This window comes from Oncorhynchus clarkii, chromosome 27 (genome assembly GCF_045791955.1).
Source record: "Oncorhynchus clarkii lewisi isolate Uvic-CL-2024 chromosome 27, UVic_Ocla_1.0, whole genome shotgun sequence".
NCBI lineage: Eukaryota > Metazoa > Chordata > Actinopteri > Salmoniformes > Salmonidae > Oncorhynchus > Oncorhynchus clarkii.
The window spans coordinates 40,352,935-40,373,647 of record NC_092173.1 but is presented as its reverse complement, the minus strand read 5'-3'; the positions used below and the strand labels follow the sequence as shown (position 1 = coordinate 40,373,647).

Here is a 20,713-nt window from a genome sequence, read left to right as displayed (position 1 = left end):
TGGGCACGTCAATTCAACATCTATTCCACATTGGTTCAACCTCATTTTATAGATTTTTTTTTTTTTTTTTTTTTTTTTTTTTTACCTTTATTTAACCAGGCAAGTCAGTTAAGAACAAATTCTTATTTTCAATGACGGCCTAGGAACAGTGGGTTAAATGCCTGTTCAGGGGCAGAACGACAGATTTGTACCTTGTCAGCTCGGGGATTTGAACTTGCAACCTTTCGGTTACTAGTCCAACGTTCTAACCACCCTGACGTTTCTCTTTGCTTATTTGAGTTGTTCTTGCCATAATATGGACTTGGTCTTTTACCAAAAAGGTCTATCTTCTAAATATCACCCCTACCTTGTCACAACACAACTGATTGGCTCAAATGCATTAAGGAAAGAAATTCCACAAATGAACTTTTAACGAGGCACACCTGTTAATTGAACTCAAATCAAATGTTATTGGTCACATCCACATGGTTAGCAGATGTTAATGCGAGTGTAGTGAAATGCTTGTGCTTTTAGTTCCGACCGTGCAGTAATATCTAACAAGTAATCTAACAATTTCACAACAACTACATTATAAACACAAGTGTAAAGGAATGAATAAGAATATGTACATATAAATATATGGATGAGCGATGGACGAACAGCATAGACAAGATGCAGTAGATGGTGCAGAGTACAGTATATACATATGAGATGAGTAATGTAGGGTATGTAAACATTATATAAAGTGACATTTTTAAAGTGACTAGTGATACATTACATCCAATTTGTTATTATTAAAGTGGCTAGTGATATATTTTACATAATTTCCCATCAATTTCCATTATTAAAGTGGCTGGAGTTGAGTCAGTGTGTTGGCAGCAGCCACTCACTGTTAGTGATGGCTGTTTAACAGTCTGATGGCCTTGAGATAGAGGCTGTTTTTCAGTCTCTCGGTCCCAGCTTTGATGCACCTGTACTGACCTCGCCTTCTGGATGATAGCGGGGTGAACAAGCAGTGGCTCGGGTGGTTGTTGTCCTTGATGATCTTTTTGGCCTTCCTGTGACATCGGGTGCTGTAGGTGTCCTGGAGGGCAGGTAGATTGCCCCCAGTGATGCGTTGTGCAGACCTCACTACCTTACGGTTGTGGGCGGAGCAGTTGCTGTACCAGGCAACTGGTACAGGATGCTCTCAATTGTGCATCTGTAAAAGTTTGTGAGTGTTTTTGGTGAGAAGCCAAATTTCTTCAGCCTCCTGAGGTTGTTGCGCCTTCTTCACCACGCTGTCTGTGTGGGTGGACCATTTCAGTTTGTCCGTGATGTGTACGCCAATGAACTTAAAACTCTCCACCTTCTCCACTACTGTCCCGTCGATGTGGATAGCGGGGTGCTAGCAGGGTGCTCCCTCTGCTGTTTCCTGAAGTCCACGATCATCTCCTTTGTTTTGATGACGTTGAGTGTGTGGTTATTTTCCTGACACCACACTCCGAGGGCCCTCACCTCCTCCCTGTAGGCCATCTTGTCGTTGTTGGTAAGCCAACCACTGTAGTGTCGTCTGCAAACTTGATGATTGAGTTGGAGGCGTGCATGGCTACGCAGACATGGGTGAACAGGGAGTACAGGAGAGGGCTCAGAACGCACCCTTGTGGGGCCCCAGTGTTGAGGATCAGCGGGGTGGAGATGTTGTTTCCTACCCTCACCACCTGGGGGCGGCCCGTCAGAAAGTCCAGGACCCAGTGGCACAGGACGGGGTTGAGACCCAGGGCCTCGAGCTTAATGACGAGTTTGGAGGGTACTATGGTGTTAAATGCTGAGCTGTCATCGATGAACAGTATTCTTACATAGGTATTCCTCTTGTCCAGATGGATTATGGCAGTGTGATTGCGATTGCGTAGTCTGTGTACATATTTGGGCAGTAAGCAAATTGGAGTTGGTCTAGGCTGTCAGGTAGGCTGGAGGTGATATGATCCTTGACTAGTCTCTCAAAGCACTTCATGATGACGGAAGCGAGTGCTATGGGGCGATAGTCATTTAGCTCAGTTACCTTAGCTTTTTTTGGGAACAGGAACAATTGTGGCCCCCCTAGAATCATGAGGGAACAGCAGATTGAGATAGGGATTGATTGAACATGTCCGTAAACACACCAGCCAGCTGGTCTGCGCATGCATGGAGGACACGACTAGGGATGCCATCTGGGCCAGCAGCCTTGCGAGGGTTAACACGTTTAAATGTTTTATGCACATTGGCTGCGGTGAAGGAGAGCCCGCAGGTTTTGGTAGCGAGCCGCGTGAGTGGCACTGTATTGTCCTCAAAGCGAGCAAAGAAGTTATTTTGTTGGTCTGGGAGGAAGACATCGGTGTCCGCGACGGGCCTGGTTTTCTTTTTGTAATCCGTGATTGACTGTAGACCCTGCCACATACGTCTCGTGTCTGAGCCGTTGAATTGCGACTCTACTTTGTCTCTATACTGATGCTTAGCTGGTTTGATGTATTCCAGGTGACTACCTCATGAAGCTGGTTGAGAGAATGCCAAGAGTGTGCAAAGCTGTCATCAAGGCAAAGGGTGGCTACTTTGAAGAATCTCAAATATAAAATAGATTTTGATTTGATTGTTTTTATATATATATATATATATATATAAAAACAATCAGTGTCTGTGATAATAGTAGGAAGTTTCTGAACAAAAAAAGTGTAAACACACACACACTGTATGGGGTTGGGAAAAGACACAAGGCTGATACACTAACAAAAATACACAAATATAAACCTACCTGGTCTCAGCGATATTGGTGGCAATGACAATCTTCCTGACTCCTGGAGGGGGCCTTTTGAACACCTGAAGAGGGAGACCAGTCAGAACAGACAGCATCACTCCCTGAGTTATTCATGTTTTGTTCTGGGTGAAAGGAGAGTTTCTGACACCATGCTCACCGAGGTCTGGGTGACAGTAGGCATCAGGGAGTGCAGAGGAATGATCACAAACCGATCTGAAACACAAGGTCAGACACAGAGTGTGTGTATATAGGAAGGAAGCTAGATAAGGTAGGTAAGGTAGGTAGGTAGGTAAGGTAGGTAGGTAGATAAGGTAGGTAGATAAGGTAGGTAGATAAGGTAGGTAGGTAGGTAGGTAGGTAGGTAGATAAGGTAGGTAGGTAGGTAGGGTAGGTAGGTAAGGTAGGTAGGTAGATAAGGTAGGTAGGTAGGTAAGGTAGGTAGGTAGACAAGGTAGGTAGGTAGATAAGGTAGGTAGGTAGGGAGGTAGGGAGGTAGATAAGGTAGGTAGGTAGGTAGATAAGGTAGGTAGGTAGGTAGATAAGGTAGGTAGGTGGGTAGGTAGGGAGGTAGATAAGGTAGGTAGGTAGGTAGATAAGGTAGGTAGGTAGGTAGATAAGGTAGGTAGGTAGGTGGGTAGATAAGGTAGGTAGATAAGGTAGGTAGATAAGGTAGGTAGGTAGGTAGGTAAGGTAGGTAGGTAGATAAGGTAGATAAGGTAGGTAGGTAGGTAGATAAGGTAGGTAGATAGATAAGGTAGGAGGTAGATAAGGTAGGAGGTAGATAAGGTAGGTAGATAAGGTAGGTAGGTAGATAAGGTAGGTAGGTAGGTAGGTAGGTAGGTAGGTAGGTAGATAAGGTAGGTAGGTAGATAAGGTAGGTAGGTAGATAAGGTAGGTAGGTAGATAAGGTAGATAAGGTAGGTAGGTAAGGTATGTAGGTAGGTAGGTAGATAAGGTAGGTAGGTAGATAAGGTAGGTAAGTAGATAAGGTAGATAAGGTAGGTAGGTAGGTAGATAAGGTAGATAAGGTAGGTAGATAAGGTAGGTAGGTAGATAAGGTAGGTAGGTAGGTAGATAAGGTAGATAAGGTAGGTAGGTAGGTAGATAAGGTAGGTAGGTAGGTAGATAAGGTAGGTAGGTAGATAAGGTAGATAAGGTAGGTAGGTAGGTAGATAAGGTAGGTAGGTAGATAAGGTAGGTAGGTAGGTGGGTAGATAGATAAGGTAGGTAGGTGGGTAGATAGATAAGGTAGGTAGGTCGGTAGATAAGGTAGGTAGGTCGGTAGATAAGGTAGGTAGGTCGGTAGATAAGGTAGGTAGGTCGGTAGATACGGTAGGTAGGTCGGTAGATACGGTAGGTAGGTCGGTAGATAAGGTAGGTAGGTCGGTAGATACGGTAGGTTGGTAGATAAGGTAGGTTGGTAGATAAGGTAGGTTGGTAGATAAGGTAGGTTGGTAGATAAGGTAGGTTGGTAGATAAGGTAGGTTGGTAGATAAGGTAGGTTGGTAGGTATACACACACGTACCTGATTTGAACATCTGCTGAGCCATGAGGAGGTCGTTGAGGCCACTGATGTTGTCCCAACCTGGCAGGAACACCAAGATGGCTCCTTCCTGGAACACACATCAGGACACACTCAGGCAACATACACATCAAAGCTTTTCCATTACAGGCAGAAACAAACAAACAGGAACCTGAATAAACAAAACAGGAACCTGAATTCTACAATTTTGATAAACATTCCCACTTTCTGTCATCTCAGCCTCTCTCTGCCCACAGTCAAATTAAGTCATTACACAAAATAAGGGCCTGTTTTGTGGATTTGGAATTAATAAATAAAAGCCTAATTTACTCAAAAGGGAACAGAAAGTCACACCTAAAAACCCAGAGACAAAACCGAGCTAACCACAATCCACATTAACCTGCTTAATGAGGTTCAGAGGAGAATAGTGGCTGTGTTAGCATTAATTTAGCTTCAATTGGTGGTCTAAGCCTGTGTTTACACAGGCAGTGCAATTCTGATATTTTTCCACTAATTGGTCTTTTGACCAATCAGATCAGACAACAATTGGGCATAAAATCAGAATAGGGCTGCCTGTGTAAACACAGCCTAAAAGTGTACCGTACTTAGGTAGTTAGCTTAGTTGGTTTTCATCTTGGGTAGTCGTGTTAGCATCAGGGTTGGGGGCGATGTCATTACAATCCTGTTGAATTCATGAAAAGTAGTCCATTATTATGATTTACGAAGAGGACTTTTGCCATTCATGAACAGAATCTGATAGCTGAGCTGACTGGCGAGGATTGAGCGGTCAGTCCTTGTCATTTCAGCAAGCTATGACACCCACCGTCTCAGATTGTTCTGATACGTTTCTATAGTTAGAACCAGATTAGAATTCCATGAAACATTCTGTTGACATTTCATTAGATCACATTTCATTTGATTGCGAAATTGGCCATTTTAATTTACAAGATTCATATAAATCATTAATAAATATAGTATCTAACATTGGATTTGGATCATAATTCTTCCCAACAGGGGTAAAAAGCGAACCCACAGAGCCGCTACGCCAATCCCAGCGCTGCATTTGATTGAGGAAAAGCTATTAGTTGTCTACCCAAAGTTGCAAAGAAAATGTTGTGATCCATATAATAAAACACAACAGACCAGACATGTTTTATAAAATAAATCAAGAACAGCAACATCCGGTGGGCAAAACTTGGTACTTTCACATTAATTTACGGTCAATAATGCAAGTGACTTCAGTTACTAATTTCTCTGACACCAGTCTTAAAGTCAGTGAAGAGGAGCCTCCGCTATGCTGGCCTTCTAGGCAGAGTTGCAAAGAAAAAGCCATATCTCAGACTGGCCAATTAAAAGCCATATCTCAGACTGGCCAATTAAAAGCCATATCTCAGACTGGCCAATTAAAAGCCATATCTCAGACTGGCCAATTAAAAGCCATATCTCAGACTGGCCAATTAAAATAAAAGATTAAGATGGGCAAAATAACTCGGGACACTGGACAGAGGAAGATTGGAAAAAAGTGTTATTGACAGACTAATCTAAGTTTGAGGTGTTCAGATCACAAAGAAGAACACTCGTGAGACGCAGAAAAAATGAAAAGATGCTGAAGGAGTGCTTGACGCCATCTGTCAATCATGATGGATGTAATGTGATGGTCTGGGGGTGCTTTGGTGGTGGTACAGTGGGATATTTGTACAGGGTAAAAGGAGATGGTCTGGGGGTGCTTTGGTGGTGGTACAGTGGGAGATTTGTACAGGGTAAAAGGAGATGGTCTGGGGGTGCTTTGGTGGAGGTGAAGTGGGAGATTTGTACAGGGTAAAAGGAGATGGTCTGGGGGTGCTTTGGTGGTGGTACAGTGGGAGATTTGTACAGGGTAAAAGGAGATGGTCTGGGGGTGCTTTGGTGGTGGTACAGTGGGATATTTGTACAGGGTAAAAGGAGATGGTCTGGGGGTGCTTTGGTGGTGGTACAGTGGGAGATTTGTACAGGGTAAAAGGAGATGGTCTGGGGGTGCTTTGGTGGTGGTACAGTGGGAGATTTGTACAGGGTAAAAGGAGATGGTCTGGGGGTGCTTTGGTGGTGGTACAGTGGGAGATTTGTACAGGGTAAAAGGGATCTTGAAGAAGGAAGGCTATCACTCCATTTTGCAAAGCCATGCCATACCCTGTGGACGGCGCTTAATTGGAGCCAATTTCCTCCTACCACAGGACAATGACCCAAAGCACAGCTCCAAACTATACAATAACTATTTAGGGAAGAAGCAGTCAGCAGGTATTCTGTCTATAATGGAGTGGCCAGCACAGTCACCGGATCTCAACCCTATTGAGCTGTTATGGGAGCAGCTTGAACGTATGGTGCGTAAGAAGTGCCCATCAAGACAATCCAACTTGTGGGAGGTGCTTCAGGAAGCATGGGGTGAACTCTCTTCAGATTACCTCAACAAATTGATGACTAGAATGCCAAAGGTCTGCAAGGCAGAAATTGCTGCAAATGGAGGATTCCTTGACAAAAGCAAAGTTTAAAGGACAAAATTATTATTTCAATTAAAAAATTTGTTATTTACAACCTTGTCAACGACTATATTTCCTATTCATTTTGCATCTCATTTCATGTATGTTTTCATGAAAAACAAGGACAGTTCTAAGTGACCCCAAACTTTTGAACAGTAGTGTATATAAACTCAGCAAAAAAATAAACGTCCTCGCACTGTCAACTGCGTTTATTTTAATTTTGTGTGTAAATATTTGTATGAACATAACAAGATTCAACAACTGAGATATAAACTGAACAAGTTCGACAGACATGTGACTAACAGAAATGGAATAACGTGTCTCTGAATAAAGGGGGGGGGGTCAAAATCTAAAGTGACAGTCAGTATCTGGTGTGGCCAACAGCTGCATTAAGTACTGCAGTGCATCTCCTCCTCATGGAATGCACCAGATTTGCCAGTTCGCTCTGTGAGATGTTACCCCACTCTTCCATCAAGGCACCGGCAAGTTCCCAGACATTTCTGGGGGCAATGGTCCTAGCCCTCACCCTCCGATCGAACAGGTTCCAGACGTGCTCGATGGGATTGAGATCCGGGCTCTTCGCTGGCCATGACAGAACACTGACATTCCTGTCTTGCAGGAAATCACGCACAGAACGAGCAGTATGGCTGGTGGCATTGTCATGCTGGAGGGTCATGTCAGGATGAGCCTGCAGGAAGGGTACCACATGAGGGAGGAGGATGTCTTCCCTGTAATGCACATTGTTGAGATTGCCTGCAATGACAACAAGCTCAGTCCGATGATGCTGTGACACACTGCCCCAGACCATGACGGACCCTCCACCTCGATCCCACTCCAGAGTACAGGCCTGGGTGTAATGCTCATTCCTTCGACGATGAACGCAAATCCGACCATCAACCCTGGTGAGACAAAACCGCGATTTCGTCAGTGAAGAACACTTTTTGCCAGTCCTGTCTGGTCCAGTGACGGTGGGTTTGTGCCCATAGGCGACGTTGTTGCCGGTGATGTCTGGTGAGGACCTGCCTTACAACAAGTCTACAAGCCTTCAGTCCAGCCTCTCTCAGCCTATTGCGGACAGTCTGAGCACTGATGGAGGGATTGTGCGTTCCTGGTGTAACTCGGGCAGTTGTTGTTGCCATCCTGTACCTGTCCCGCAGGTGTGATGTTCGGATGTACTGATCCTGTGCAGGTGTGGTTGCACGTGGTCTGCCACTGCGAGGACGATCAGCTGTCCGTCCTGTCTCTCTGTAGCGCTGTCTTAGGTGTCTCAAAGTACGGACTTGCAGTCCTCATGCCTCCTTGCAGCATGCCTAAGGCACGTTCACGCAGATGAGCAGGGACCCTGGGCATCGTTCTTTGGGTGTTTTTCAGAGTCAGTAGAAAGGCCTCTTTAGTGCCCAGTGTCATAAGTTTTCATAACTGTGACCTTAATTGCCTACTGTCTGTAAGCTGTTAGTGTCTTAACAACTGTTCTACAGGTTCATGTTCATTAACTGTTTATGGTTCATTGAACAAGCATGGGAAACAGTGTTTAACTTCATTGCTCTAGGGGGCAGAATTCAGGAAGTTTTGATGAATGAGGTACCCAAAGTAAACTGCCTGTTTCTCAGGCCCAGAAGCTAGGATATGCATATAATTAGTATTGGATAGAAAACACTCTAAAGTTTCCAAAACTGTTAAAATAATGCCTGTGAGTATAACAGAACTGACATGGCAGGCGAAAACCTGAGGAAAATCCATCCAGGAAGTGGGATATTTTTGATGTGTGTAGTTTTCAACTGCCTGCCTATACAGTCTGTAATGGGATAGGACCCAGATTGCAGTTCCTATGGCTTCCACTAGATGTCAACAGTCTTTAGACATTGTTTCAGGCTTGTATTCTGAAAAATGAGGAAGAATGAATTTTCTCAGTGGACTATAGAATGAACCAGAGCTGGTTTGCGCGCGTGACCGATTGTGTGTGGTTTGTTATTTTTCCTTTCTATTGAATATGCTATTGTCCGGTTGAAATATTATAAACTATTTAGACAATAGACAACCTGAGGATTAATTATAAACATCGTTTGACATGTTTCAACAAACTTTACCGCTACTATTAGGATGTATTCGCCTGCATGTTGACCTCCTTTGAGCCAGTGGATTACTAAACAAAAATCGTCAAACAAAGGTGGTTAAGGGCGCTGTACTGCAGCGCCAGCTGTACCATCAGAGTCCCTGGGTTCGCGCCCAGGCTCTGTCGTAACCGGCCGCGACCGGGAGGTCCGTGGGGCGACGCACAATTGGCCTAGCGTCGTCCGGTTAGGGAGGGATTGGTCGGTAGGGATCTCCTTGTCTCATCGCGCACCAGCGACTCCTGTGGCGGGCCGGGCGCAGTGCGCGCTAGCCAAGGTTGCCAGGTGCACGGTGTAGCCTCCGACACATTGGTGCAGCTGGCTTCCGGGTTGGATGCGCGCTGTGTTAAGAAGCAGTACGGCTGGTTGGGTTGTGTATCGGAGGACGCATGACATTCAGCCTTCGTCTCTCCCGAGCCCGTACGGGGGTTGTAGCAATGAGACAAGATAGTAGCTACTACAACAATTGGATACCACGAAATTGGGGAGAAAAAGGGGTAAAATGTAAAAAAATAAAATAATAAGAATAATTAAAAATCGTCAAACAAAACAGAGTTTTTTGGATATAAAGAGAGACTTTATCGAACAAAACAAACATTTATTGTGTAACAAGGACTCTTGTGAGTGCAACCAGATGAAGATCATCAAAAGGTAGGCGATTCATTTTATCGCTATTTCTGACTTTCGTGACTCCTCTACTTAGCTTGCGTCCCACCTAGTGGAGAGAGGTTAATTAAACCCTTTACAATGAAGATCTGTGAAGTTATTTTAATTTTAACTAATGATCTTCGAAAGACAGGATCCTGATAAAGGAGCGTTTCTTTTTTTGTTGAGTTTATAAAAAAAAGTTGGTTAATTTTTTCTAATCATTTTGCGTAACAGGGTGAACATTTATAAATGGGACATATAGACTAAAATGAAACATGGAAAAATAGATAATTTGTGTTCATATTTATTTAGCTTTGCACCATTGTTTTCCCACTAAAGAAATCAACACTTCCTGAATGTGGTGTCATTGTAAAGGGGTTGTTTTCTTTAAACTCCCACACCAGCAGAAATCCAATTTTTCGAGCTGAAAGACGTTGTGCAATATAATGGGTATAATGGCCATCGATGTAAGTCAATAAGTCATCATTTTAGTCAAAGTATGATGCTCCATCACAGAGGCAAATGACTTAATTAACCAATCACCACAGTCAGAACCCTGACAGCCAGCCCCTAGCAACAACTAAGAACACTGTCATGGCCAATCTACTGCTTTCCTCTCAGTTCTCTGACAATGTTACAGTCAATCAGCCGGCTGGCTCCCTTCTGAGTCACGGTAGCTGACAGAGATAGGGTTGCTGAATTTAATACGGACCTCTAACCCCAAACCTCTAGGCATTACTGTATAGAGAAACTCTCCTCTCCATGTTTCAACTACACAGACATTTTTCTCCATGTATCAAACACTGCTCCTGGATAATGGTCCTACATGGGGGAAAAGCCAGATTTTTGGGGAAATTCACAATGGGACAAAGATATGGGTTAATTATTGATTGAACTTTACACTGATTTATGTTGTATTTCACTCCATCAACACCAAACTAGCCGTTTGGTGGGAGTCCACACTAGAGCCCGACCGATATATATCGTTTCACCAATAATATTAGCCCTTTTCACACTATAATCGGCCGATAATTCCACGGATAACTAATATTAAATAAAAATGAATCTCATGCTGATCTGAACACTTAACATTCTCATGATGTGTCATTATGGTCACTACTGTATGTATTAAATCAACACTTGAAGCAGTTATTGGACAATTGCTCTTTTGGATGGCAATATATATGAGAATTCAGTGTGGAAAAATTACAATTTCCATTTCCCCGCTGTAAAACAGAATATCAGCAGATATATCAGTAAGTTTTGTCCCCCCCAAAAACCATAGCGGTTAGACTACACCACACCAAGATAGTTAAAACTCACTTCCTGGCTTAGCACGATATGTCTGATCAGCTGCACGATGAGCTCAAGGTCAATCTTATCATCATCGTCCATCATCTCCAACACATCTATGGTTCTGTCAGAGTACCTGACAATCAAAATGAGACAGACACGCAGAGTCCCCAATCACAGACAGGAACAGACACAAACAGGAAGAGATACAGACTAATCAATCAAAGAATGAGACAGTAATGCTATCAGCAATGGCGCAGAACACTAAATAACAATAATTTATCAAATTGATTCTTTCATTTGTTAGACAGCTTTGACAATCCTCTCAGCAACAATTGTTCAATCAGAGTAATATAAAGGACAGCTAGACATGTCAGACCGAATCTCTTTATTTAAACTGGAGAATCATTATGACATTGTCCCTCAGTAACTCACTTGTCTCGTAGTGTGTGGGCTTAGCAAGGCCAGCTCCCCCTCCCCCTCAGTAACTCACTTGTCTCGTAGTGTGTGGGCTTAGCAAGGCCAGCTCCCCCTCCCCCTCAGTAACTCACTTGTCTCGTAGTGTGTGGGCTTAGCAAGGCCAGCTCCCCCCCCCCCCTCAGTAACTCACTTGTCTCGTAGTGTGCGGGCGTAGCAGGGCCAGCTCTCCTTGTACTCGGCCTCTTTCTGGTCCTTCTCTGGTCTGGAATTCTGACCCTGCATGAAACCTCTCTTCCACCTGGGCCTCTGCTCCTTCTTCTGGGGACGGTACCTGGCGGACAAACACAAGCACACAGTTCAGCGCAAAGTCTAAAGTTACCGGATTAGAAGGTGCTAATCTTCCTCATTCCTTTAGGCTAGTGAATATATCCTAGTGTGTCCAGTAGGATCTCACCTAATCATCTCCAACACATCCTCCAGTAGGATCTCACCTAATCATCTCCAACACATCCTCCAGTAGGAACTCACCTAATCATCTCCAACACATCCTCCAGTAGGTTCTCACCTAATCATCTCCAACACATCCTCCAGTAGGATCTCACCTAATCGTCTCCAACACATCCTCCAGTAGGATCTCACCTAATCGTCTCCAACACATCCTCCAGTAGGATCTCACCTAATCGTCTCCAACACATCCTCCAGTAGGATCTCACCTAATCATCTCCAACACATCCTCCAGTAGGATCTCACCTAATCATCTCCAACACATCCCCCAGTAGGAACTCACCTAATCATCTCCAACACATCCTCCAGTAGGTTCTCACCTAATCATCTCCAACACATCCTCCAGTAGGAACTCACCTAATTATCTCCAACACATCCTCCAGTAGGAACTCACCTAATCATCTCCAACACATCCTCCAGTAGGATCTCACCTAATCGTCTCCAACACATCCTCCAGTAGGATCTCACCTAATCGTCTCCAATACATCCTCCAGTAGGATCTCACCTAATCGTCTCCAACACATCCTCCAGTAGGATCTCACCTAATCATCTCCAAAACATCCTCCAGTAGGAACTCTTGCACCGGGAAGGTCATCCCCGGGATGTGGATCATAGGACAGTTATCTGGAAAGAGACAGGGAGGGGGCAGAGAGAGGAATTTACTGACTCTATTCAATGGTCATTCCCAATTTCCAAACTCCATTATACACACTGCTACGACAGAAACACACTGAATCCCCACTGCTACGACAGAAACACACTGAATCCCCACTGTTTGTCATTGCGTACTAAAGTATTTGGAGAACTTCTCAGCGTTGAGCGTGGCACTCATGAGGATGACCTTGAGGTCCTGTCGGACTCGGAGCAGGTCTTTAACAATGATGAGTAGAACATCAGAGTGAAGGTTCCTCTCGTGAATTTCATCCAAAACCAGGTGGCTGATGGTGGACAACAGACTGACAGGGAGAGAGAGAGAGATTTAGAAAAAGAGAATGATGGGAGAGGAGGATGATGAAGAGGAAAGAGAGGAAAAACACTCACGGGGAAGAGCGAAGCCACTGTAGAATAATACCCGTTGTACAATACAGCACCGAGCCCTGTTTCCGTGGTAACCGACTAAAATGAATTTAAAAAAAAATGTTTTTAATGAATACACAATTGAATACAGGTTATTACATCTGATATACATATTAATACAGTTTATATACTTATTAATACAGGTTATTACAAATGATATACTTATTACAGTTTATATACTTATTAATACAGGTTATTACAGATTATATAATTATTACAGATTATATACTTATTACAGTTTATATACATATTAATACAGGTTATTCCAGCGTATATACTTACTTTCCCTAATATACTGTAAGCCATTTAAATCAGGGCCCAGAAAAAGAACGAGGGAGGAGGGGGAGGATGTTGGATAGTGGGAGAAAAATCCGACAGCCCTAGGCGGGGTCAGACATAAACGATGACCAGCTGGCCCGGGGTCAGTAAAAACAAGTGTTGGGCCAGTGGATCTCGTCAGTGACTTCTCTGACCGGGCCAGTATCTTATCAGCGCATTTCTGCGTTCCAGTTCAACATTTAACTGCTATGTCGCAGTCTATAACTGACTACAACAAACGGAAAAGTCATGCTGTATTTAAAGCCAGATGATTGGTCGTTCGTTCAAGCACCACACCACGCTCCCGCAAGTCACAACTTCGAGTGGTACATGATTAGATGCCTTAACACAGCACACGCCAGCTGTCCAGAGCAAAATGAAGCACCCATCACTCTACTCTCAAAGCTTATTTCTTATAGGGAGCGTTATTTACAAAAGTAAAACTTCAATAGTGAACATACTAACAATATGCTGGCTACTGTTAATAGTCTGCTAAAAGATAGCAAACACAAACACACCTAGACTTAGTATTAGCTAGCCTGCTGTATGTAGTCAGGTCCCTATCATTTTGTAATTTATGTCTTAAAGAGGTAGCGTCCTATTTTGAGATGTAAACAAATATAGATTCTCAAAATGTCATAGGCCTACTTTAGAAACAAAAAGTAATTCAATGTCATTCTAGAGAATACAGTAATGACTTGCATTGCTAAATTATATTACACAGCTTTTTAAAAAGGACCAATGCAGCATTTTTTAAAATCCCAATATCAAATGATTTCTGGGTAACAATGAAGTAATTACCATACTGTAACTGCTTTCAATTAAAATGGTCAAAATAAACAAAATTGGCTTCTAAACTAAATGGAATTTCTGTGTTGGAGTGATCTGAGTGAGGGGCCTAAATTGGAGGATCCTAATGTAAGGGATGTGTAACCTGAAAAGTAGCTGTAATTAGCTGATAGGAGCACAAACTCTGTTATTGGTCTACTAACCAAAAACCCAACCCAGGAAAAAAGCTGTAATTTCAGGGAGTCTTTTCAAACAGCTCTTACACTAAAATTGCATTATCATGTTTTTCAAAATTTCACAGTTTCATTCAAACCTCCGTGTCATATTTTAAAAAACACAGGAAAATCACATTTCTGAACGCACTGGCCCTTTAATACAAATCATAATACGTGCACAAACAAGCACACAGCGTGACAGAAGTACTATCTTCTTCCAAGGCTGATGTGTCGTCATAGTATGACGTGTGTGAATATAGCCTTGATCACATTAACCTCTCTCTGAGCCCCATGGACACATGATTTCCCCTGTCGGCCATCTCTCCATGTCATCTCCCCTTCATTGCAACCTAATTTTCAACCTGACCATCTATTCTGGCTTAAAGGGGTAGCGTCCTATTAAGATGGCTATGAAGAACCTGGCTGACGTTTTACTTCTCCCAACCAATTGTGCTATTTTGTTCGTTTTTTTGCGTTTCGTATAACTCATTTTTTTTTAAACTTATTTTGTACATAATGTTGCTGCTACCGTCTCTTATGACCAAAAACAAATTCTGGACATCAGAACAGCGATTACTCACCGCGGACTGGAAGAAACGTTTTCCTTTAACGAGTCCGATGAGAAAGATACACTACTTTCACTGGAACAGGCCCAGATTCCCGTCATTTGCTTGAAGAAAAGACGCAGGAAAAGGAAACGCAGATCGGTCTGCCTTCTGAGAATCCGTAGGCAAGTGAGTAAACTCCCACTGCCATCCATTCTTCTTGCTAACGTGCAATCATTGGAAAATAGAATTGATGACCTACGATTAAGATTATCCTACCAACGGGACATTAAAAAATGTAATATCTTATGTTTCACCGAGACGTGGCTGAACGACGATACGGATAATATAGAGCTGGTGGGATTTTCCATGCACCAGCAGAACAGAGAAGCTACGTCTGTTAAGATGAGGGGTGAGGGTGTGTGTCTATTTGTCAGTAACAGCTGGTGCACGATGTCTAATATTAAAGAAGTGTTGAGGTATTGCTCACCTGAGGTAGAGTACCTCATGATAAGCTGTAGACCACACTATCTACATCATTCATAGCCGTCTATTTACCACCACAGAACGAAGCTGTCACTAATACCGCTCTCAACCAACTCTGTAAGGCCATAAGCAAAAAAGAAAATGCTCACCCAGAAGCGGCGCTCCTAGTGGCCAGGCATTATCATGCAGACAAAATAAAATCAGTTTACCAAATTTTAACCAGCGTGTCCCATGTGCAACCAGAGGAAAAAAATATCCTAGGCCACCTTTACTCCACACACAAAGCTCTCCCTCGCCCTTCATTTGGCAAATCTGGCCATAATTCTATCCTTCTGATTCCGGCTTACAAGCAAAAATTAAAGCAGGAAGCACCAGTGACTCACTCAATATGGAAGTAGTCAGATGATGTGGATGCTACACTACAGGATTGTTTTGCTAGCACAGACTGGAATATGTTACGGGATTCATCCAATGGCATTGAGGAGTACACCACCTCAGTCATCGGCTTCATCAATTTGTGCATCAATGACATCTTTCCCACAGTGACCGTATGTACATATCCCAATCAGAAGCCATGGATTACAGGCATCATCCGCATCGAGCTAAAGGCTAGAGCTGCCGCTTTCAAGGAGAGGGAGACTAATCCAGACGCTTATAAGAAATCCCACTATGCCTTCAGACGAACCATCAAACAAGCAAAGCGTCAATACATGATTAAGTAGGAATCCTACTGCACCGGCTCTGATGCTCATCGGATGTGGCAGGGCTTGAAAACTATTAAGGACTAAACACCTCCTTCTGCAACTGGATCCTGGACTTCCTGACGTACCGCCCCCAAGTGGTAAGAGTAGGCAAAAACACGCTGATCCTTAATGTAACAGTATAAGTTTAGACCGTCCCCTCGCCCATACCCGGGCGCGAACCAGGGACCTTCTGCACACATCAACAACAGTCACCCACGAAGCATCGTTACCCATCGCTCCACAAAAGCCGCGGCCCTTGCAGAGCAAGGGGAACAACTACTTCAAGGTCTCAGAGCAAGTGACGTCACTGATTGAAACGCTATTTAGCGCACACCGCTAACTAAGCTAGCCGTTTCACATCCGTTACACTCACCCCCCTTTTGACCTCCTCCTTTTCCGCAGCAACCAGTTATCCGGGTCACGGCACCAATGTAACAGTATAAGTTTAGACCGTCCCCTCGCCCATACCCGGGCACGAACCAGGGACCTTCTGCACACATCAACAACAGTCACCCACGAAGCATCGTTACCCATCGCTCCACAAAAGCCGCGGCCCTTGCAGAGCAAGGGGAACAACTACTTCAAGGTCTCAGAGCAAGTGACGTCACTGATTGAAACGCTATTTAGCACACACTGCTAACTAAGCTAGCCGTTTCACATCCGTTACACTAACACTGGGGCCCCTCAGGGGTGTGTACTTAGTCCCCTCCTGTACTTAGTCCCGTCCTGGCCCCCATTAACATCAACAGGGCTGTAGTGGAGCGGGTCGAGAGTTTCAAGTTCCTTGGTGTCCACATCACCAACGAACTATCATGGTCCAAACATACCAAGACAGTTGTGAAGAGGGCACGACAAAACTTTTTCCCCCTCAGGAGACTGAAAAGATTTTACATGGATCCCTAGATACTCAAAAGGTTCTACAGCTGCACCATTGAGAGCATCCTGACCGGTTGCATCACCGCCTGGTATGACAACTGCTCGGCATCTGACCGTAAGACGCTACAGAGGGTAGTACGTATGGCCCGGTACTTCACTGGGGTCAAGCTTCCTGCCATCTAGAACCTATGTAATAGGCGGTGTCAGAGGAAAGCCCATAAAATTGTCAGAGACTCCAGTCACTAGACTGTTTTCTCTGCACGGCAAGCGGTACCAGAGCGCCAAGTCTAGGACCAAAAGGCTCCTCAACAGCTTCTACCCCCAAGCCATAAGACTGTGTAACAATTAATCAAATCGCCACCGGACTATTTTACATTGACCCGTCCCTTTTTGTACACTGCTGCTACTCGCTGTTTATTATCTATGCATAGTCACTTCACCCCTACCTACATAAACAAATTACCTCAACTTACTTGTAACCCAGCACACTGACTCGGTACCAGTATCCCCTGTATGTAGCCTTGTTATTGTTATTCTTATTGTGTTACTTTTTATTACTATTTTTAGTTTAGTTTATTTGGTAAATATTTTCTTAACTCTTCTTGAACTGCACTGTTGGTTAAGGGATTGTATGTAAGTAAGCATTTCATCGTAAAGTCTACGCTTGTTGTATTCAGCATTTCACGGTAAAGTCTACGCTTGTTGTATTCAGCATTTCACGGTAAAGTCTACGCTTGTTGTATTCAGCATTTCACGGTAAAGTCTACGCTTGTTGTATTCAGCATTTCACGGTAAAGTCTACGCTTGTTGTATTCAGCATTTCACGGTAAAGTCTACGCTTGTTGTATTCAGCATTTCACGGTAAAGTCTACGCTTGTTGTATTCAGCATTTTGTATTCGGTGCATGTGGCAAATACAGTTTGATTTCGCCATCTATTCTGTCCTATTCACCCTGACCATCTATTCTGTCCTATTCACCCTGACCATCTATTCTGTCCTATTCATCCTGACCATCTATTCTGTCCTATTCACCCTGACCATCTATTCTGTCCTATTCACCCTGACCATCTATTCTGTCCTATTCACCCTGACCATCTATTCTGTCCTATTTCCTATGACCATCTATTCTGACCACTACCCTGTCCTATTTCCTATGACCATCTATTCTGACCACTATTCTGTCCTATTTCCTATGACCATCTATTCTGACCACTATTCTGTCCTATTTCCTATGACCATCTATTCTGACCACTATTCTGTCCTATTTCCTATGACCATCTATTCTGAATATCTATTCTGTCCTATTTCCCCTGACCATCTATTCTGTCCTATTTCCCCTGGCCATCTATTCTGTCCTATTTCCCATGGCCATCTATTCTGTCCTATTTCCCCTGGCCATCTATTCTGTCCTATTTCCCCTGACCATCTATTCTGTCCTATTTCCCCTGACTGTCTATTCTGTCCTATTCCCCCTGACCGTCTATTCTGTCGTATTCACCCTGACCGTCTATTCTGTCCTATTCACCCTGACCGTCTATTCTGTCCTATTCACCCTGACCGTCTATTCTGTCGTATTCACCCTGACCGTCTATTCTGTCCTATTCACCCTGACCGTCTATTCTGTCCTATTCACCCTGACCGTCTATTCTGTCCTATTCACCCTGACCATCTATTCATGACGTATTCACCCTAACCGTCTATTCTGTCCTATTCACCCTGACAGTCTATTCTGTCCTATTCACCCTGACCATATATTCTGTCCTATTCACCCTGACCATCTATTCTGTCCTATTCACCCTGACCGTCTATTCTGTCCTATTCACCCTGACCATCTAGTCTGTCCTATTCACCCTGACCGTCTAGTCTGTCCTATTCACCCTGACCTTCTAGTCTGTCCTATTCACCCTGACCATCTATTCTGTCCTATTTCCTATGACCATCTATTCTGACCATACCCTGTCCTATTTCCTATGACCATCTATTCTGACCACTATTCTGTCCTATTTCCTATGACCATCTATTCTGACCACTATTCTGTCCTATTTCCTATGACCATCTATTCTGACCACTATTCTGTCCTATTTCCTATGATCATCTATTCTGACCACTATTCTGTCCTATTTCCCATGACCATCTATTCTGACCACTATTCTGTCCTATTTCCTATGACCATCTAGTCTGACCACTATTCTGTCCTATTTCCTATGACCATCTATTCTGACCACTATTCTGTCCTATTTCCTATGACCATCTATTCTGACCACTATTCTGTCCTATTTCCTATGACCATCTGCTCTTGAGTATCTCATGCTACACACTGTACACATTTTTGTCATTTAACACAGAGGTTCCCAAACTTCTTCACTCGGGGGGGGGGGGGCCCCTTCCAGCATTGGAAGGACATCCCGCCCCCCACCTTCCCACGCGTGCACATGCCACCTCTACAAGCACTGTTCATGACACAAACTATTCACACCCCTCTTGTTGGTGGAGAGAATCTAGCAGGTTTAAAGCTTATTTCCTGCAATTCTACATATCTTTGCTCATGGGGCGCAAAGAAAATGTTGCAGTTTTAAAGCACATTTTCTTGCAATTCTATACATTTTGCCATGTCTAAATGTGCATTCATGTCATATTGGAGTGACCAAAAAATTACAACAATATCTATGGGCAAAAAAAATGTGCAGACTCCTGGCGCCCCCCACAGTTTGGGAACCACTGATTTAGCAGACACTCTTTTCAAGAGAGACTTACAGGTAGTACATCCATCTTAACCTCGACAGGATCGGTGTGTCCCCGGCTAACGTGCGCTAATGTGATTAGCATGAAGTTATAACTAACAAGAACATTTCCCAGGACAGAGACATATCTGATATTGGCAGAAAGCTTACATTCTTGTTAATCTAACTGCACTGTCCAATTTACAGTAGCTATTACAGTGAAATAATACCATGCTATTGTTTGAGGAGAGTGCACAGTTATGTACTTAGAAATGTATCAATAAACCAATTAGGCACATTTGGGAAGACTTGATACAACATTTTGAACAGTAATGCAATGGTTCATTGGATCAGTCTAACACTTTGCACATACACTGCTGCCATCTAGTGGCCAAATTATAAATTGCACCTGGGCTGAAATAATACATTGTGGCCCGTCTCTTGCATTTCAAAGATGGAACAAAAAAAAGCATGTTTTTTTATTTGTATTATCTTTTACCAGATCTAATGTGTTAACTTCTCCTACATCAATTTCTAGTTTACACAAACTTCAAAGTGTTTCCTTTCAAATGGTATCAATAACATGCATATCCCTGCTTCAGGTGGTATGTCATTTCAGGCGAAAACTGAAAAAAAGTTCCGGTCCTCATTAAGATAGCTAGGTGAGAACCACAGCCATAGTAAGTACATGTACTCTTCTCTCTCTTTCACAGATCTCCTCTGTTGGTCTATACTCTTCTCTCACTTCCCTGCTCCCCTTGGCCGTTGATCCCTCTAATCCACTGATCCTGTTATCCTCTCTTTCTCTCTACAGCTCTCCTCTCATCTGTCCATCTCTCTCCTTCACACTTCTCCCTCTCCTTCTCAAGCACCCACACACACACAACGCCCAGAGCAGAAAAACACACAACTCGCGCACACACACAAACATGCGAGCACACACACACAAATAGCGCGCACACACAAACAAGGTGCGAGCACACACACACACACACACACACACACACACACACACACACACACACACACACACACACACACACACACACACACACACACACACACACACACACACACACACACACACACACACACACACACACACACACACACACACAACCCGCGAGCAGACACACACACACACACACAACTGGCTGCTTGTACAAAGTTCTCTCAATCCATTA

The 20,713-nt window shown here is 43.6% G+C and overlaps 1 protein-coding gene across 1 annotated transcript in view; it reads right to left on the bottom strand.

Annotated features, from left to right (window-relative positions):
- LOC139385988 (DEAH (Asp-Glu-Ala-His) box polypeptide 36) overlaps nucleotides 1-20,713 on the bottom strand; it is a 58,827-nt gene that overhangs the window by 24,093 nt on the left and 14,021 nt on the right. Inside the window, exons 8-15 of the mRNA XM_071131304.1 lie at nucleotides 12,802-12,876; nucleotides 12,550-12,716; nucleotides 12,303-12,384; nucleotides 11,447-11,587; nucleotides 10,867-10,972; nucleotides 4,275-4,362; nucleotides 2,907-2,962; nucleotides 2,747-2,811 (exon numbers count right to left, since the gene is read on the bottom strand). Coding sequence (XP_070987405.1) covers nucleotides 2,747-2,811; nucleotides 2,907-2,962; nucleotides 4,275-4,362; nucleotides 10,867-10,972; nucleotides 11,447-11,587; nucleotides 12,303-12,384; nucleotides 12,550-12,716; nucleotides 12,802-12,876 — 780 coding nt within the window. The remainder of the gene's footprint in view (nucleotides 1-2,746; nucleotides 2,812-2,906; nucleotides 2,963-4,274; nucleotides 4,363-10,866; nucleotides 10,973-11,446; nucleotides 11,588-12,302; nucleotides 12,385-12,549; nucleotides 12,717-12,801; nucleotides 12,877-20,713) is intronic.